Source organism: Achroia grisella, unplaced genomic scaffold (assembly GCF_030625045.1).
Source record: "Achroia grisella isolate CSIRO2021 unplaced genomic scaffold, CSIRO_AGI_Agris_v1 utg109, whole genome shotgun sequence".
Classification (NCBI taxonomy): Eukaryota; Metazoa; Arthropoda; class Insecta; order Lepidoptera; family Pyralidae; genus Achroia; species Achroia grisella.
Window position 1 is genome coordinate 2,903,020 of NW_026712573.1, and position 19,162 is coordinate 2,922,181.

At 35.3% G+C, this 19,162-nt stretch overlaps 1 protein-coding gene across 1 annotated transcript in view; it reads right to left on the reverse strand.

The window, feature by feature from the left end:
* Positions 1-19,162, reverse strand: part of LOC131848137 (protein singed wings 2) — a 48,187-nt gene that overhangs the window by 6,385 nt on the left and 22,640 nt on the right. The window contains exons 6-7 of the mRNA XM_059197904.1: positions 10,553-10,726; positions 4,565-4,723 (exon numbers count right to left, since the gene is read on the reverse strand). Of these exons, the coding sequence (XP_059053887.1) occupies positions 4,565-4,723; positions 10,553-10,726 (333 nt within the window). The remainder of the gene's footprint in view (positions 1-4,564; positions 4,724-10,552; positions 10,727-19,162) is intronic.

The window sequence follows — 19,162 nt, forward strand, 5'->3', positions numbered from 1 at the left end:
AGTCCTACTACTGCGAAAACCGAACAATACCCAACCTAAAGCAGTTCTAATTGCAGCTGGCTGCGACTTTGTACCATTCCGTACGCATTGAGGAATAGTGAGATGCCAGTTGTCAATACCGATCACAATCTTTGGTTGTGCATCATCGTAACATAAAAATGGTACTAAGTCAGAAAGATAAGAAAATTCATTAATATTTTTAGGATAAATTGATTGTCTAGCTAACTGTAAATCTTTAATAGAACGGGCCTGTCTAACCTGATGTATTTCATCCGTGTGACAACCCTTAATGTTGAAATTGACATATTCTATTTTTGTATATTTTGACAACCCCCCAACGCATTTTAAGTGAGTTTGTACACATGGACCCCGTGCTCCAATTTGAGCTGCGAGTTCCGAATCTATAAAAGTAGATGTAGACCCGTCGTCCAATAAAGCATGAGTATTGATACTACCACGTGGACCAGAGATCGTAACAGCTATTATTTTTAAGAAAGGTCGATAATTCGGATGTTTATTATTATTACATGGTGAAAACGAACTACGAGCGTGAGCAACGAAATCAGTCGTCTCTTTGCTCGAGGATTCATCAGAACTCTCAAGTTCCCCAGAGTGAGGAGTGGAAGACGATTCACTTTGTTCATCCTCATTTTCAACCACATAGGCAATATGTAATAATTTATGATGTCTAGAATTACATTTTTCATTGGTACAAATCTCTTTAGAAATATCACAGTTTTTATAATTGTGCAAACCTTTTTTGAGACATTTGTGACAAAGTTTTTTCCCTTTTACAAATTTCCACCTGTCATCAACTGACAATGTCTTAAAATCACAACAATGAGACAAACTATGTTCGTTATTACAAAATAAGCATATCTTTTTATTCTTGGATATGGGATTTGATGATTTTTCATGATTTTCAGACTGATAAATATACGGGGCCATGGACGTAGATGGTTTGTATGTGTTAACTGTGTGGGCTTTGTCGGCTTTTTTAGGGTAATTAATAGGCTCATTGAGAAGACCGAACTTGAGTTGTAGGTCCACCTCTTGTGCAAGGAAGGAGGCTAGCAGCTCAAGTTTAGTAGTCCTCTGGGTGAAATGAGTAGCTGCGTAGTCAGTCCATCGTGTTCGTAATAGAGGAGTAAGTTTACTAAGTACCGATTGAAAGAGCTCTGGTGATTCCAAGTAGGGCCTTTGTTCTAGAAGTCTCATTACCTCCACTGAATTACGGACGCGGCAAGAGAATTTATGAAGATCACTAGAATCGGTGTTGACCTTTGGTAACGAACGGATTGACGCAACTTCTTGTAGGACTATTAATTCAGGTCTGCCAAATCTTAATGCTAAAGCCTGTATTACCTCGATAGGGTCTCGCGCAGAGACTAGCAGCACCGCCACAGAATCTTGTGCCGCTCCTCGCAGCGCCATACCAATCCGAGTCAAGTTGTCCGAAGCCGAGTATGCTGCTTGTGTATTGTCATATACACGCTTGAAGGTCAACCAGTCCAAAGGCTTCCCGTCAAAGACCGGAAGACGCCCGTCTCCAAACGTCTTGTGCTTATTATTATTTGATAATGAGGTGATGGCCTGTGCTAATAAGGTTATGTCACTAGGCGATTTTTCAATTGAAGAAATGGGTTTAATTGTAGTTGAACTACAAATCGGCCTCATGTGCATAACGCACCTTTTTATATGATAATTATATTTTTTTATATATATATTTAAATATTTTATGTTTCGTTCGATTTTTATTGTCAATTTGAAATATATGTCTTTTACCATCAGCGACCGTAGTTTCTCTTGTAACTAAAAATATAATATAAAATATATACAGTCCTTAGAAACATTAATAATTAAAATATTGGTCCTTCGAGCCGGATACATAGGATTCACTATGCCAAAATGAGGTAAAAACCAACATACGGAATTCGAAGATGGCTCATTCTGACATATTTCAGCGTAATCTTTACTAACGAGGTCGTGAATATTTTGTCTATAACGCTCAGCGTAGCCTGGGTCACTAATCATTTTCTTCTCCAAATATTTTAATTATTAATGTTTCTAAGGACTGTATATATTTTATATTATATTTTTAGTTACAAGAGAAACTACGGTCGCTGATGGTAAAAGACATATATTTCAAAGTGACAATAAAAATCGAACGAAACATAAAATATTTAAATATATATATAAAAAAATATAATTATCATATAAAAAGGTGCGTTATGCACATGCTCCCTCCCTTAACAAATAGGGATGATTTTCTTAATTGGTCTACGTAGCACACCTGCCTGAGTACTAACGTCTACGACCCGTGTCACGCCATCCTTACCCGGATACATAGCTGTAATTCGGCCTTTAGGCCAAGTACCTCTAGGTAGTGTGCCGTCAACGACTATAACGATATCTCCAATTGAAACTTGTGGCACTTTACCTACGAATTTTCTTGGTGATAATGTAGGTAGGTACTCGGTTATCCACCTTTTCCAAAAATGATCCGCCATACGTAGTGCTCTCCTCCAGCCTGCTCTACTACATATATCGCTGTCCGTTAAATTGGCTGGGATGGGACGTCCTGAAGAGTAACCAAGCAGAAAGTGTGATGGTGTTAGTGCCTCTGGATATTGGGGATCGCAAGCCACGTGTGTTAGGGGGCGTGAGTTTACCAGTGCTTCTGCTTCACAAAGTAATGTGGAGAATACTTCATCAGTAGGTGATCTAATATTGTTGCCCAGGGTTACTTTTAAGGCTGTCTTTACGGACCTCACGAGTCTCTCCCAAGACCCTCCCATGAATGGAGCAGATGGAGGTATGAATTTCCACTTAATCATTTCTCCAGCCGCAAAATTGGAAGTTACTTCTGAATACAAGGCTCTCAGCTCCCTGTTTGCTCCCACAAAGCTAGTTCCATTATCAGAATGGATTTCCGAAGGTGTTCCACGGCGAGCTATGAAGCGTCGTAATGCCATTATAGCAGCATCTGATGAAAGTGAGTGGACGATCTCAAGATGGATTGCTCGAACTGACAAGCATGTGAATAGAGCCACATAACGTTTCTCTCTTCTACGCCCAACTGCTACTGTTACGGGCCCAAAATAATCTAGACCTACAAATGAGAAAGGTCTGCAGTGGTGAGCGAGTCTGGCTGTTGGAAGATTACCCATAGTCGGTTGATATGTCACAGAACGGCGAACTTTACAAAATTGACAATTGAAGGCTACTGATCTAACTGTGCTTCTAAGATTTAAAATCCAGTAACGTTGTCGTAGCTCGTTGACAACCATTTCTGTGTTGGCGTGGGCTGCCTTGCGGTGATAATGTAGCACGAGTAGCCGGACAGTAGGGTGTTTTCCATCAAGCAATATCGGAGATTTCATATCTTCATTTATGTCGGAAGCTGCTACGATACGAGTGGATAGTCGTAATATGTTGTTTTTATCAATAACAGCTGGTAATTTTGATAATCTGCTACGGTGTGACACAGGTATACCGATTGTAATAGATTTTATTTCTTGTGAGAACGAGTCTAATTGGCTTCTACGTAACACGTGATTTTCTGCTAAAAGTAAATCGTCCGAGTTTAGTGTGCTACGTATATTATTACATTGCTGATTAATGTTTGGATTGAATGGTGAATGAAAAGTGAAAATGTGGCCTTCTACTTTATGAATGAGTTCTATATTAAGGCCTTTTTTTCTTAATGAGACCAAACGTAACAATGATAAGTAACGGTGAGCATAGCCTGTTGTACGAACTAATCGAATCCATGAACTAAAACGTCGCGCGTCAGCTGAAATCGGACTATGCAACACCACCGTTTCATTAATGAGATGAATATGAGTTTCGAGTTGAGGAGCGATATCAATAGGGTGAGCATGAGTAACACTAGGTTCTTTTGGCCAATCGGAAGTAAGAAGAAAGTTAGGTCCCTTTATCCAACGCGAGTCTGGAGTTAATGGACCTCGGTCCAAACGCGTCGTATCGTCAGCAACGTTAAGACTAGTAGGAACCCAACGCCACTCACTAACATCCGTGAGTTCAATTATCTCACCTACTCTATGAGCTACGAATGTTTTGTATGATCGTGAATCATTGCGAAGCCAACCCAATATTATATATATATACAGTCCTTAGAAACATTAATAATAATATTTTAATTATTAATGTTTCTAAGGACTGTATATATTTTATATTATATTTTTAGTTACAAGAGAAACTACGGTCGCTGATGGTAAAAGACATATATTTCAAAGTGACAATAAAAATCGAACGAAACATAAAATATTTAAATATATATATAAAAAAATATAATTATCATATAAAAAGGTGCGTTATGCACAATATCTGTATTATAAACATGTAAAACATTTATTTGAAAAGAATACGAACTGAGTTTCTTTCGAGATCAGAAGAACTGACAAGAGTCAGTTCTTCTGATCTCGAAATCATTCCGACCTGACGGTAGATTTGACATATCATAAGGTTCTGTAATAGACCTACATGAATAAAGATATTTTGAGTTTAAATTTTAATTTGAATGTTACATATTGATACGCACCTGTTTTAACATGTTCCCACGGAGGCTGAGTACACGAAATGTCATGAACCACTCCGATCCCTCAAGTTCTTTCACCGCTGATATGCTATTATTATCCAGGTACAGATCAGCTAGTTTCTGGTATTCATGATTCTGAATTATACTTCTTATGGTGCTTATCTGTGAAATGCAATTTTAGAATATTAATATTAACATGATATTTGCATGAACCCTATTTCTGTTTATTTAAACATATTTATTATACATAGGTACTTAGTTAAGAAGCTATTGCAAAACTGAACTAAGTATTTGATTTTTTTGGTGCTATACCAGGGGCGGATCGGGAATTTATGGGGCCCTGGGCTAAATCTACTTAGGGGCCTACCTAATTATATTACTCAACTAAAAAAATAACCCGACCAAAAATAAGCGACCAGTAATTCCCTGTTCCTTTCGATAAACGAGCACTTGCATGGGTTGATTGATCTGAGGGTTGCAACCTTATGATAGGTTTTTTAACATTACAGATATTTTTTATATTCTAAATATCGTTTTAGTGTAAACTGGGGGCCCTTTGTATCCTCGGTTCTCCGGGAAGTTGGCAAGATCACGGAAGCTGGGAAGGGCCCTCGATTTGTAGGTTGCAGTTTAAAACCTGTTTGGCTGCTAATCACCTGCCAGAATGAGCCGACCAAAATATGGCTGGAGAGCATAACGCCCTCCCTAAAACCCTGGGCCGACGCAGAACTCTCTGTGTTGGACGAGAGAGCGATGCCCAAACCAGCCATTGGAACGGCCTTCATCCCCAGTTCGGAGACAAGGTCGGTCGATGAGGCACTCAGAATGCTGAAGTCCCAAAATAACTGCCTAAATTCCGAACTGTGGAAAATACTCAACCGTAAGGCTGAAGAGAACGGTACAGTCCTGACCGTATCTCTGGACGAGCCTTCGGTTGACTTCCTCAAAACACAGGACTATAAAGTCAACCTTGGCTTTAAAAAGGTCCTGTTCCGGGTCAAGGGGATCTCCACGCCTACACAGTAGCCTACTTCGGACGGTAATGGAAGATCTGCCACAGAAATACCCACACCATCCGAAGCGGCGAAGGGCGTAGACACCAACGCCAAACCCGCCAGAGGCAGCTTTCCCCAGCCAAAGGAGACCTCGCAGACGAGGATCCCCAGTTTCAAGACGGGACGGAAAGACCGCGGCAAGAGCGCCACAGCTTCCAATCGCAACTCAAAGGGACGCCCACGTCCCACAGGGAAGGCGAAAGGAAGCTGCTAACACGCCCACACGCAAGAAATGTATCAGAGCCAACATTGTCCAGGTCAACTTACATCATGCTATGGCAGCAACAGCGGTCATAGAAAACCTCTTCCGCAAAAACGACAAAAACGAGCCATGGCTCAACAAAGCCACGCCTTTAGGCCTCAATGCCTCAGGTAATATTCTTTTTAATACCACTGGCACTAAACCTAGAGCATGCATTCTTTTTAATAAGAAACTAGATTTTCTGACTGTTCCAGAACTATGTACAGATGACGAGGCTACAGATTGGCCTAAATACAGAGACAGTCTTACAAGCCTAATTGCGGATCTTCCGAAGAGTATCAAATCTCCTCTAGAACTAGAACTCGCTGTGGACATACTTCTAAATGGCATAATAAGTGCCTACCAGAACAACTGTCCCATCAAAATCAAAACCGCCAAATATAAAACACCCTGGTGGAATAAGAGTCTAGAAAAGCTGAGGAAGAAACCTCGCAAATTATCCAACAGGGCTAAAAAGGGACCTTTCGTATGGGCCCAATATAGTAAAGCCCAAACGGAATACTACTGCGAAATTAGGAAAGCCAAAAGAGCATCATGGCGTGCTTTCTGCGAGGAGATAACTCAGACTCCCCAAGGATCCAGATTACACAAAATGCTTGCCAAGGCGCCAAATAACCAAATTGGACTTATGAAAAGGCCCAATGGTACCTATACGACATCAGAGGAAGAAATTCTACAGCTGCTATCTACAACCCACATCCCTGGTTCGGTTCATATCTCAAGAGATAAGGAGAACCCTCCAAGCTCACAACTACAAAAGCCCAACCATGAGGCGTGGAACAGACCTGCAAGGATTTTTCGATCAAAACAAATTATATGGGCTATAAAATCTTTCAAGCCATATAAATCATCGGGAGAAGATGGAATTTTCCCGGCCCTGTTACAACAAGGGCTTGACATCCTATCTCCCTATCTGGTAAGAATATTTAGAGCCAGCTTTGCCTGGGGTTTTATACCAGAACCATTAACGAAGGTCAAAGTTACCTACGTACCGAAAACCGGTCGTAGAGACTACTCGCAGCCAAAGTCTCACAGGCCTATAAGCCTAACCTCTTTCATAATAAAAACCATGGAAAAGGTTCTGGACCAACACATTAGAGCTACAATCCGCGAAAATGCTCCCCTGCATAGGAATCACCATGCCTACCGCAAGGGACATTCCACAGAGACCGCCTTGCTCGAACTCACCGACAAGGTCGAGAAGGCCTTTGAGGACAAACAAATAGCTCTATGTGCATTTCTCGATATTGAGGGTGCTTTTGATAACACGCCCATAGAGACCATCTCACAGGGACTCATCCGCAAGAAAGTGGATGAAACCACCACTCAATGGATCAAAGCAATGCTCTCAAATCGAACCATTAAAACTACTCTTCATAACAGTACGTTAGAAATCCGACCTACCAAAGGATGCCCTCAAGGAGGCGTTTTATCGCCACTGCTGTGGCTACTAACGGTAGACCAGCTCTTAGATGTTATGACCAAAAACCAATTTGAGGTACAAGGCTACGCAGACGATTTAGTAGTCATGGTCAGAGGGTTCTGTGCAACAACAATATCAGACCGCATCCAAAGAGGACTAAACATCATAGTTAAATGGTGTAAGGAAAATGAATTATCAGTAAATCCTGATAAAACAGTAATTGTTCCGTTTACAAAAAGGAAGAAACTTGACAAACTTGTCATGCCTAAAGTAAATGGAAGAATATTAGAGTGCTCCAAAGAAGTCAAGTACCTGGGCGTAACCTTCGACCAAAAACTGACATGGAACACACACATAGATAACATAACTCAAAAGGCGAAAACATCCCTAGGAATAAGCCGACGGGTAGCGGGGCCCAGATGGGGAATCAACCCTAAAATTGCCCTATGGCTTTACACAGCAGTGGTGAGACCGCTTCCCACCTATGCCTGCGCAATCTGGTGGAGGAAAACCCTCCAATCCACAGCTGTCACCAAGCTAAACAGCCTACAGAGAATTGCAAGTCTGATTATTACAGGAGCCATGAGCACCACGCCGGGAGCAGCTCTAGACGCATTATTGGACTTGACGCCCCTTCCTTTATTTATACAGAAAAAGGCGAAAGCCAATATGCTCAGAATAAGTTCCCAAAGGAGGATATCTTGGCATTCCCTGGCCATAAAAACTATACAAGACTCGATTATGAATGATCCTATTCTGGGAATGCCTGAAGACAACATGGCACCAGAGTGTAACTTTGTACAATATTACAAAATCGAAATATCAGGAAGAGACGAATGGCAAAATAACCATACACCGACTCACTCAGAGCATGACCTAGTCTGGTTTACAGACGGGTCCAAAATAGGAGATGATGTAGGATGTGGAATATGTGGTGTAAAACCCAAAATCTGCAACTATATAGGCTTAGGAAAATACGCCTCAATCTTTCAGGCAGAGACTTACGCCTTAATTAGATGTCTGGAAGTAATCCTAAGCCTCAACTACATCAATCAGAACATATACATTTATTCGGACAGTCAAGCTGCTCTACTAGCACTTAACTCGTACGAAATCCGTTCTACACTTATTAGAAACTGTATCCTGCTACTAAATGAAGTAGGAAGCAGAAATAATATTATACTGAGATGGGTCCCCGGGCATTCAAATATTGAAGGCAATGAGAATGCCGACCATCTGGCAAAGTTAGGGGCAAAAACCGTCCAACTGGGTCCCGAACCCTTCTGTGGTGTGCCTCGTTGCCTAAAACTGGGACATCTCAAATTAATAACCAAACGAGAAGCACTGAATCACTGGCAAGAAATGCCAGGATTAATACATTCAAAAGACCTAATATCGGGCTTCTCGACCAAATACTCCAATAGATTACTGCTATTGAGTAAAAACAACATATGCATGATGACTAGGGCCCTCACAGGACACTGCAAATTGAACAAGCATATGGCTAAGCTAGGCCTAAGCACGACAAGTATCTGCAGATTCTGCCAAACTGAAGAGGAAACGCCGCTTCACATCCTATGTGGTTGTAGCCCACTCATGCATAAACGAAATATCTCCTTTGGAAAGTTTACACTCTTTCCCGAGGAGATAAAAACGATCGCTCCTAAGAATATCCTTCAATTCTTGTCCCTGACGGGTCTAGGTAGCGAAATCTGAAAAGGGCGAGCACAATAGATCTATGTAGGTCGCAGTGCTACAGGTGCTACACATCTGACAATAGCCCAAACAACCCAATAAAAAAAATCCTCGGGCCTTGGGCTGCATCCGCCTCTGTGCTATACTAGACAGATATATTACAGAAAAAAAAACACTTCGTTACCTATGTCGACGTCATATCATGGAGGTATTATTATCTAATAATACAGAGATATGTATACTATCTAGTCCATGCTACAGCAGAACACTCAAAATTCATGATCGCTGGAATTTATGAAAGTTATTGATTTAGTTTTATTTATATTAATTATTAGGTATTTATTTTGAAAAGTACCACCAATGAAGAGTAGATGATACCGACTCCTAGGTAGACGGTAGTTTGAAACGATATGTATTTAGTGGTGTTTATTGTATATTGTACATATTATGTCTATTGACGGTAACCATTTTCCATTCGGTAAATCGATTTGTCAAAAATTACGTAATACTGCATTGTATTTTGAAGACTAGAACTGAGGTGGGTATGTTTATGTTAGAAATCAATATTGTAGATAATTCAGTTTCTAAAAATATGTGATTATAGCAATTTACTGTGAATAGATTCATGAATTAATATGTTAAGTCGTTATCACTGCATTTGAATTGATATTACATTATGACATCACATCCAGGATATTGGTGTTTTCGATTAATCTATAATGTAAGTATAGCATAAAGTAATAAATTAAAACTAGGAAGGGAGGTTCTAAAAAGATAATAGGTATATAACACTATTTATGAGCCAACTAAAATATAACCATTTAAAACAATTGAACAGGATATTAACAAGTTATTTACACACCATTTAAGTAATTATAGGTACTTATAACTTCTTTAAATGTTGTTAATAATGCTCACGTAAATATAAGTATTGGAACTATATTTCAAGCCAGTTAGTATGAATACGTTGTTTCATTTTATACTTACACTACTAAGAGTTTTTTCACTGAATGCCATTAGGTACTTTATATATATACATTATACTCTATAGGTATACTTTTGTATCAAAAATTAATGTGTCCACTATTTTTGAGAATTCTTTTTTATGTAGGTATTATATATTTTTCATATTTATATTATTTATGTACTTATAACAATTATGTTGAAGACTAGAATGAGAAATAGCGAAATATCTTTGTAAATATTATTCGCTTCCTTTATAAAATAATGCTTCTACTGATCACTGCAGTTGTTACGAAAGCGAGAGAAATAAATGTTTTATTCGAAGGAGGCTAAATGGCAATAAACAGGGATTCACTGTAATAAACTGTTTTTGATCATTTATTTTATTCCATCATTGTGTCATCATATATATTTGTAGATAGATTTTTTTTTCATATTACCGATGTTTTAACATTATACTCATATCTTGACATGCAGCCTTTAATAGTTCATTTTTCAATTTCAGGTACGCGCAGGTATTACGCAGGGAAATAAAAAAAACCTTTTTCGAAATCATATTTCTGTAAAATCTATAGAACTTGTGTCAATGTTACCTTATTGCCTTCTAGTCGCAGTGTGGTAGTGCTAGGCGGAAGGTTCGCTGGTGGCTGGTCTAGTCGTCTTCCTGCGCAGTCGACTGTGATCAGTGGTATGACTGTACCGGCTGCATCAGACACAACGTGCGTCATCATGCACGCACACGGCACTGGACATGTATGCCGAATTTTCTGTGTTAACAAATTAAATATTACAGTTAGAATAAAACAAAGTGGAAGGTGTTACATATCAATGTGGATGGTTATATGGGCAAAGGAAGACCGATAAAGAGATGATTGCGAACAGGGATGGATGGAAGAGAAAAACATATTACACCGACCCCAAAATAAATGGGATAAGGAAGAAGCAGATGATGAGTTAGAATAAAACAAATATTCCCATTTTATTTTCTCTGATATCCAAACAATAATACAAATTTAATTTTTTGCAAATTGCACCATAGAGAATGAAAACTCGGAAATAAATCCTCAAACCACATACCAAGTACCAATTACTAATTTCACCTTATATTTATTTATACTCCTTATTGCATCAGATACAGAAAGTAATTTAATTAAATAGTTAAAATATTTAACATAAACATTAACAAAAGCGGCCTTATCATTATGCGATTACTACCTTTGGGTAAAGAAAGTAGCATGAAGATAAGAAAAATCATCTTATGGCACAAAAGAGATTTCCATGTTTTAGTATTAATTTACAATGATATATAACAATAAGATGTATACAAGGTACTATGTTTTGATTCTTCATAATACATCTTCATACACATTATTATTATTAGAAAAGTCTAGTCTGAACTTTTCTTTACTGTTGCATTTGATATATATATCTATCAACTATATCTATCAATCAACTACGTCTATTTTTTTTATTTTCCGCTTATTTTCTTTAGTTCTTATGAATTGGTATATTTACATATTGTGTGATTGTGTTTTTATTACTCATTTTATAAGCAATACAGTCTTAAAACTTTTATTTTTACAGCTATTCAAATATTGAACAACAGAGAAAAAGTGAAATGTAAATCAATTCTCATAGTAAATAGAGTAGAGTCTTTGATTGAGCTAAAAGGACACAGTTCGGGACGTGTTATACATATATTACTAGAGTTATACATATATAGCATATGGTATTTGGTATGGAATTAACATAGTGGAATAATTTAAAAAAAATACCTATCGTTAGGTTTTTTCCGTAGGTTTTCAATTTTCAGTTAACACTTTGTTCGTGATTATGGACTATAAATCTTAAAATAGAATACGACTTTTCCATAAGTATGGTCAAACAATATAAAGTGATATGGAGATAAAAGGACAATGAATGAATTTCGGATAATAAAATTACGTTTATTTATAAGTACTTAATGTGAATGGCAAATATACACAGATAATACCGTTTTAACCAAATATTGGGCTTTCATTATCTAACAATTTGCTTACAATTCGCCAAACGAATAAGGTATGATCACATTTTTCTTCGTTATTTTAATAAACACAAATTGATATGTCTTCTATGCTTACTTCCTTGGGTAGCTCTGTCTCATCTTCCAATGCATACGGGTGTCCGATCCCCGTAAATATATTGAAATATTAATCTGAATCTTAATAATATTATATCTGCGAAAGTTTGTAAGTTGGATGTTTGTTACTCTTTTAAGCAAAAACTACTGAACGGATTTTATTGAAACTTTATAGTAATATAGCTTATGCATCAGAATATACTGCAATGCACATAGGCAATAATTTAAAAAGATACTATGTAAATTGGATATCGAAATATAATGATAAATGTCACGTAGGTGTCAAGCAGACGAAGTTGCGCGGGTCAGCTAGTCAAAAATAAAGTCGGCATATATTGCATTATTAGTCGAGAATAGTTGTATAGGTATACTGTTAAAGTTACGATCATAGGTATCTTTAAAAAGAAATATTTACAATCATACTCGATAGTTGTTTCTATATGATTTTGATGAGTCACAATGTTCACGTTCATCTTCTGATGAAAAAAAAACAATTTTTTATGTGTTATCATGGATTGGTGTGCTCGCCTGCGGTGGACACTAGAAAGTTTGAGTAAAAATCGGGCAAGTTGGTCCATAATGGTAAATTTATTAGGAATTCGTCACTATGATTTTCAGAGAGCATCGCATGGAACTCGATCTAATGTACTCATTGCTAGTAAGGAGATGATTAGTATCTAATATTTACAATTTCTTAAACTATTGTACATGTATAGTTACTTTTCAATTTAAATACAACGATACATACTAGCCATGTTTTTTTATTATTTTAATTAGTCGTTTCCGTGTTCACCTTCATCAGGATTATATCGACTTACGTATGGAGTTACCAGGGCACTGGTAGCACATGTCAATGTCGAAATGCGCTGTAGGTGGAATTCCGCTTACCCGGTCATCCAACTGTGGTGAATCATTAGTTAAGTGCAAACGTCGCAAGATTGCAGAATAGTGATGAGGTATTGGGTATCATTCACATTCTATGTAAGCATTTATTGTAACTGATTATGCAAACAATAGATATATTTCCACTGAATTTAGTAAATTTCTTCGTTATTAGCAACGCGCTTTAATTATATTTATCTTGACTAGTTAGAAATTTAAACAAAGATTAAAAATCCCATAAGCCATGCTGGATTAAAATTTGTATTACAAAATGTGGCAACGTCAATGTCTCTGTCTACCCCATCTTGGATATCAATAATGAAAGTACAACCTATTCAGATAAATAAAGTAGGAGTGTCTGTTTCTAATATTGAAATAACCGTTTTTTATTACATGCATATACGGTACATACACAAAAATAACATTAATTACAACTTTTGTCTGTCTGTCCGTTTATTCCGGCCAATCTCTGAAATGGTTGTACCGATTTTCACGGGACTTTTTTGGAAGGTAGCTAGCTGATGTAAATGTTAGGAGTAACTTAGACTATTTTTATTTTAGAAAAATAAAGTTAAATTACACTCGGACTACCTCGCGGGAACAGCTAGTATATTAAAATTAAGTAGGTATATAATTAATGTAAGGTACAAACTGTCCAGTTATGATGATTCTTTATTTTTATTATTATTATTAAGAATATTTCTTGTAAGGTCTGTTGTCTGGAGTTCTATCTAATGATTTTAAAAGGTATGTAATATGTTACATAGTTGCATTTATAGAATTGTCGCGTATTGAAAATTTGATAAACGATGCCTTAGTTTTTTAATTATGAAAAACTTGCAAAAATATTAATTTACGCTACTTCATTATGTGAATAGAAATTGGTGTTATGTTGGCGAAATGTTGCAAATAATAAAATGTACGTAATGAATTATACATATACTAAATACTTACTAAATAATAATAGAAATAAGAACATAAAATACAGTGGGAGCGACACGTTAATGCGAAATTAACAATATAGAGTAATTTTAATTACCGAAAATTATTACCTTAGCAAACAATAAGTACCTGTCTACTGACTTAGAAGAAAACGAGTTTAATCTGGTAAAAGTTTTGGTTTTATCTTGTGACTGTCACAATCGGAATCTCGTACTGATTCATATATAAGTGTATATTAATAATATTAGTATATTTTATTAGATGTTGGCCAGAGTCATTTAATAACAAAAATCTTTTAAAATAAACAATAAAACCAAATAACGCTGTTCGTAATATTCAGGTAGGCTTCTTATTACTCTTCACTTCACTTTTTTTACTTCTTATCCATTAGGTATATATTCCAAGAACATAGAGTCCTAGATGATCACAGGGTCATCACAACGATGTATTTACGTTAGTATTGAGATAGTTATATAATTATTACACTCAGTATATGGTATGTAGGGAATAGAGTGTTACAGAACTACTCAGTTTTCAAGTCAGTTGCAAATTCATTCAGTACGTTGCGTTACTTCAAGTAACAAAATCTTAGTTTTTATACGGCGTCCACACGGCTTATAAATCAACCACAATATCAGAGCAGTGTTGGGGAGGGAGGGGAAATTAGGATCAATTTCTCACAGTACCTACCCCGCCGCGCCGCCCGTGTTGATTTTACTCTCACCATCACAACCCCACTTTTCCTCAGATTTTAGGGTTTTGTGAAGGTCATTTAAAGTTTAAGGTATAGCAATTATGTACCTTCTCACAGTACAGATTATTTTTTATTTTATGAATATTCGTTTTAAACCAAATTTATAAAATATATCTTATATAAATGTGTGACTTAAATATTTATTAGTGACATTAATTTACGTTTTATATGTTTAATATAAAATGTTTTTAATATACAATTTTATTTATATATGTTTTAAAATATTAATCAATTCTAGAGCAATCCTTTAAAAATCAAGTGGTTCCGAAAATGGTACCAAAATCTATCCACTTAATGCTATTGCCACTTACAATAATGCTGTTGTATGGATACATTATATCCGATAACATGTTATGGAATTTACCACACTTGAGCTAAGTAGCTGTTAATGATTTAGCCACGTAAATAAAACTGTAATGTCTCTGTATGTTATTTTCAAAATTTTAGCTTCGCATTGGTTTGGGTTATTTGTTTGTTTTGTTTACAGCTGGCAGATAAAATATATATTATACGTAGTAACGGTGTAGTGATACTTAATTATTCATTTGTTGTCTGGCCAAAGTATAAATAAAATGTTGGAAAAAAAATTGCTCTGTACAGCTTCTTTTATTTAATTTGTGACCATGTTTCCAGGTATCTATGAAATTATTGTTCTATCTAATATTAAAAAGGGATAAGGTTTCTGAGTTTGCATGTTGCGGGTAATATTCGGGACTACTGATATTTACCGATTTTATAAACTCCATTAGTATTTGATAGCTAATTTATCGACGAAGGCTACCGAAACATCACCAACAGGAGTGGAGATGTTGTAGTTGTAAAAATGTTGGATAAACATGTGAAATATAGTTGCGCGGGTCAGCTAGTTTTGTATAAAGTAATTCCATAATTAGTTGTATACAAAAATAATAGTTCCATCTCGTAATAACGTTAGAAGTTGACAAACCGACATGCCAATAGTTTCATTTAATGTTAGACATAGACACCTATATAACCATAAAATTAAGTAAAGTTGCTTTTTTAAAAAAGAAACTCAATTTAATTTCATAACAGTTCAATTGAGGACAATAGAATCTGTATACTGAACTGCATAGTAGGGAAAAATATTTACATATTACAAAAAACTGGACACACTAGCCGCTAAAACGTCCTATGATTTTGTAGAGATATAATAACTAAAATAATTAAATATTTCTTTTTATAAAGTAGAAATCTCTCCTTTCTACTTAGCAAAAAAATAGTAGATAATTTCTAAGATACCAGCATGAGAGTAAACTAAGTACCTATCAGACTTATCAAATCGCTTCTGCATATCACTTTAGCAAACAATAGTACAATTTCAAGGACATTCAATCTTATAGTACTGAAGTTATTCATATAAATGAACTTATTTTGTCGGAAAAAATGACGCACTACATTACTTTGGATTAAATTTTTATGATTTATTTAATTTAATTACATTAGTAACTTGTGTATATTGAAAAATGCATATAGTATGAAAAAGTAGATACAATAGATTTTCACCTAAAACCGATCCTGCTGTATTCCACCCCTCAAATACATTTCTACTGTTACCCACTTCATTTCTACCTCTACTCTACCTCTTTCATTTCTAGTAAAAGAAAGTTATTGCAGCATGTAATAATGTTCTGTAAATGGACAATTTCTTTGATTTAAGTTTTTTAAACATTATATTATTTTAGAATAAGATATTTCTTCAGTGTCTAAAACTTTCATAACGGTCGAACATATTTTTCACATCACACGGTTTTCGTGTTGCCTTTTTCATTTCTTTTTTAAATTCATTGTAGAAGAATACAAATAATTTTGTTAAATAGATAGATAACTATTGTTTGTCGAGTAATAAAATAACACCATAACCATTATCATTAAGCCGTCGGGTTTTGTTGTAACCAAAGGATCTTCTCATTGTAAACGAAGACAGAATAAATATAACAATAAATGTTCATTGTTCGTGAGTAAAGGTTAGTTTGAAAGAAATAATGAGTAATAATAAAAATGGTAATTTTGGTATAAGCACATTTAAGATAATATTAGATGGTATATATATATATATATGTATATTTACAGTTGTAAAATTGCAGTATTGTGTAACATTTTGCATTGTCTGTTTGAAACGATTAATCAATAAAAAAATTGATAGGGCTAGTAGATGGGGATACAATATAAATATGAGATTGATAACGGCAGTTAGAGTTTTCTAGTAGGACCGCAAGTTATAGTGGAGCACTTAAAATTTAGAATATAGGTTATAGTTGACGAATGTTACATACTGACGTTTGCAATCAGAACATAGGATAAGTGTCACAGTAGTTATATCGTAGGGACAGTGCAATTCGAGCAGGGCCGCACCGTCCCTATGTGCGAAGTAGGTGGCGCGGCGCACACAGGCGCGGCGGCGCCGGCGCCTAGGCAGTAGAAGCGCCACGCGCCGCCATTGATACTTTTTTTTTGAAGCCAACAAATTAAAAATATCTTTATTCATGTAGGTCTATTACAGACTCTTATGATATGTCAAATCTATCGTAAGTTCGGAATGATTTCGAGATGAGAAGAACTGACAAGAAACTTAGCTCGTATTTTTTTAAATAAATGTTGTACATATTCATTTAAATGCAAATTTGGGAGAATAGGGTGACCACCAGCATATGCTATTGGAACAAACAAAAAGTTTAATCAGTGTTCGCAACCTGACCAGTCCAGTCCCAACAACAGACCCGCCCCAACAAAGTTAGCAACAACTATTTCAGACCATATGGAAACTATTAAAGAAATTTAGTTTATGATAATACTGTTTTCTATTTTTAATTAATTAAATTCAATAGCATATACTATAACAACAAGCTACACCAACTTTAGATCAGATCTTTTTTTTTGAGGCAAATGCTTAGTTACCTATTTATTTAACATTATAATACTATTATAGTACTTTACTTCTCATTTATTTCGGTAAAATTAACAAATAATATAATTTAATAAGTGCAACATAAAGATTTGTGAAAAAATAGGCGTGTAGCAACACAGTGTAGAAAATGTGTTGCTACAGGCGCTTGATAGGGGTCGGCGCGCCTCTCAGTTCGAGCACAGCATCTGAAATTTTAATGTAACAGCTGCCATGGAGAGAATAAAGCGGTTACAAGAGACAATCATTTGTTTTAGAACACTCTGAGACAATACAATCCACTGCTCTCTTCGCGGAGTTGTCGGTAATACAGGACTTTAAATGGAATTGTCATTTTTTACCTATTTGACTAGGCGAGTCTATTCGTAGCTCTGTGGGCTTAGTGTACTAGTGACTAATTTATTATTTTTATTTTGTGTATTATTTTTTTATAGCTGTAATTAGAATGGCCATGTAATAAAAAATGGCAAAAGTCTAACAGCATCACGGACATTGTGACGGTTCGCCTGTTATTCATTTTAGTTAACATCATATATTTTATAAAATTATGATAAAAGAAAATAATTATAATTATTATTTAAAGATTAAAACTTATAAGTTATATAATGGAAATAAAGCAAACAAAACAAAAGAAAGGATAGTTATTAGTAGATAAATCTAATGTAATTATCACTCTGGTAAACTCCATGATAATTAGGAGGTCGACTGTGACGGTTCGCCTAGTACTCATTTTAGTTTTAACGTCATATTTTGCATAAAATGGGTGATAAAAAGAAATAACAATAAAAATGTACATATTAAAAATATGCACTTCAAAAATTGTATTTGATAACTAAACATAGAATAAATTAGCATATATTCTGTTATTAATTGACAAAATAATTGTAATAGAAGCATCGTCAAGCAAGTCTTATTTGATAAATAAAATACATAAAATAAGTTATATGTAAAATAGTACAAAATATTAAAAAAAAACAATATTGTGTATTTAGCTTTCAATACCAGAAAAACGATAGTTCGCTATAACTATCTATAGATATTACTTGTGTGTCAAAATAAAGCCATTAAAAAACTGTTAAATGCATATATGTAAACATGTTTACTAGCAGAAAAGACAATAGGGCGGCATCCTTTTGTGTTCGTCAAAAAGAAGGCCGACAAACACACTATCTACAGATATTACACGTGTGTTAAAAACAAAACCATTAAGAACTGTTAAATATTTTTCTGTAAACATATTTACTAGCAAATAGGACAATAGAACGGCATCCTTTGTGTTTAACAAAAGAAAGCCGACATGCATACATAGGATGTTCCAATTTACTACATTGTAAGAGATCATGATTTAAATAGATAAATAGAAAACGATTTCTAAGGATTTAATTGTATTGAAACATTAGTTCAGGTTTTGATAATAGAAAGGAATTTATTAGAATTTTATAAAAACACAGTATGTAAAATAATAGTATCAACAGAATGAGCATTTATATATGAATACTAACGTTTATCTAATTATAATTATTTATTAAGTAAATTATAAATTAAATTTTTATTTTTTTATTACAGATTTTAATTTTGATTAC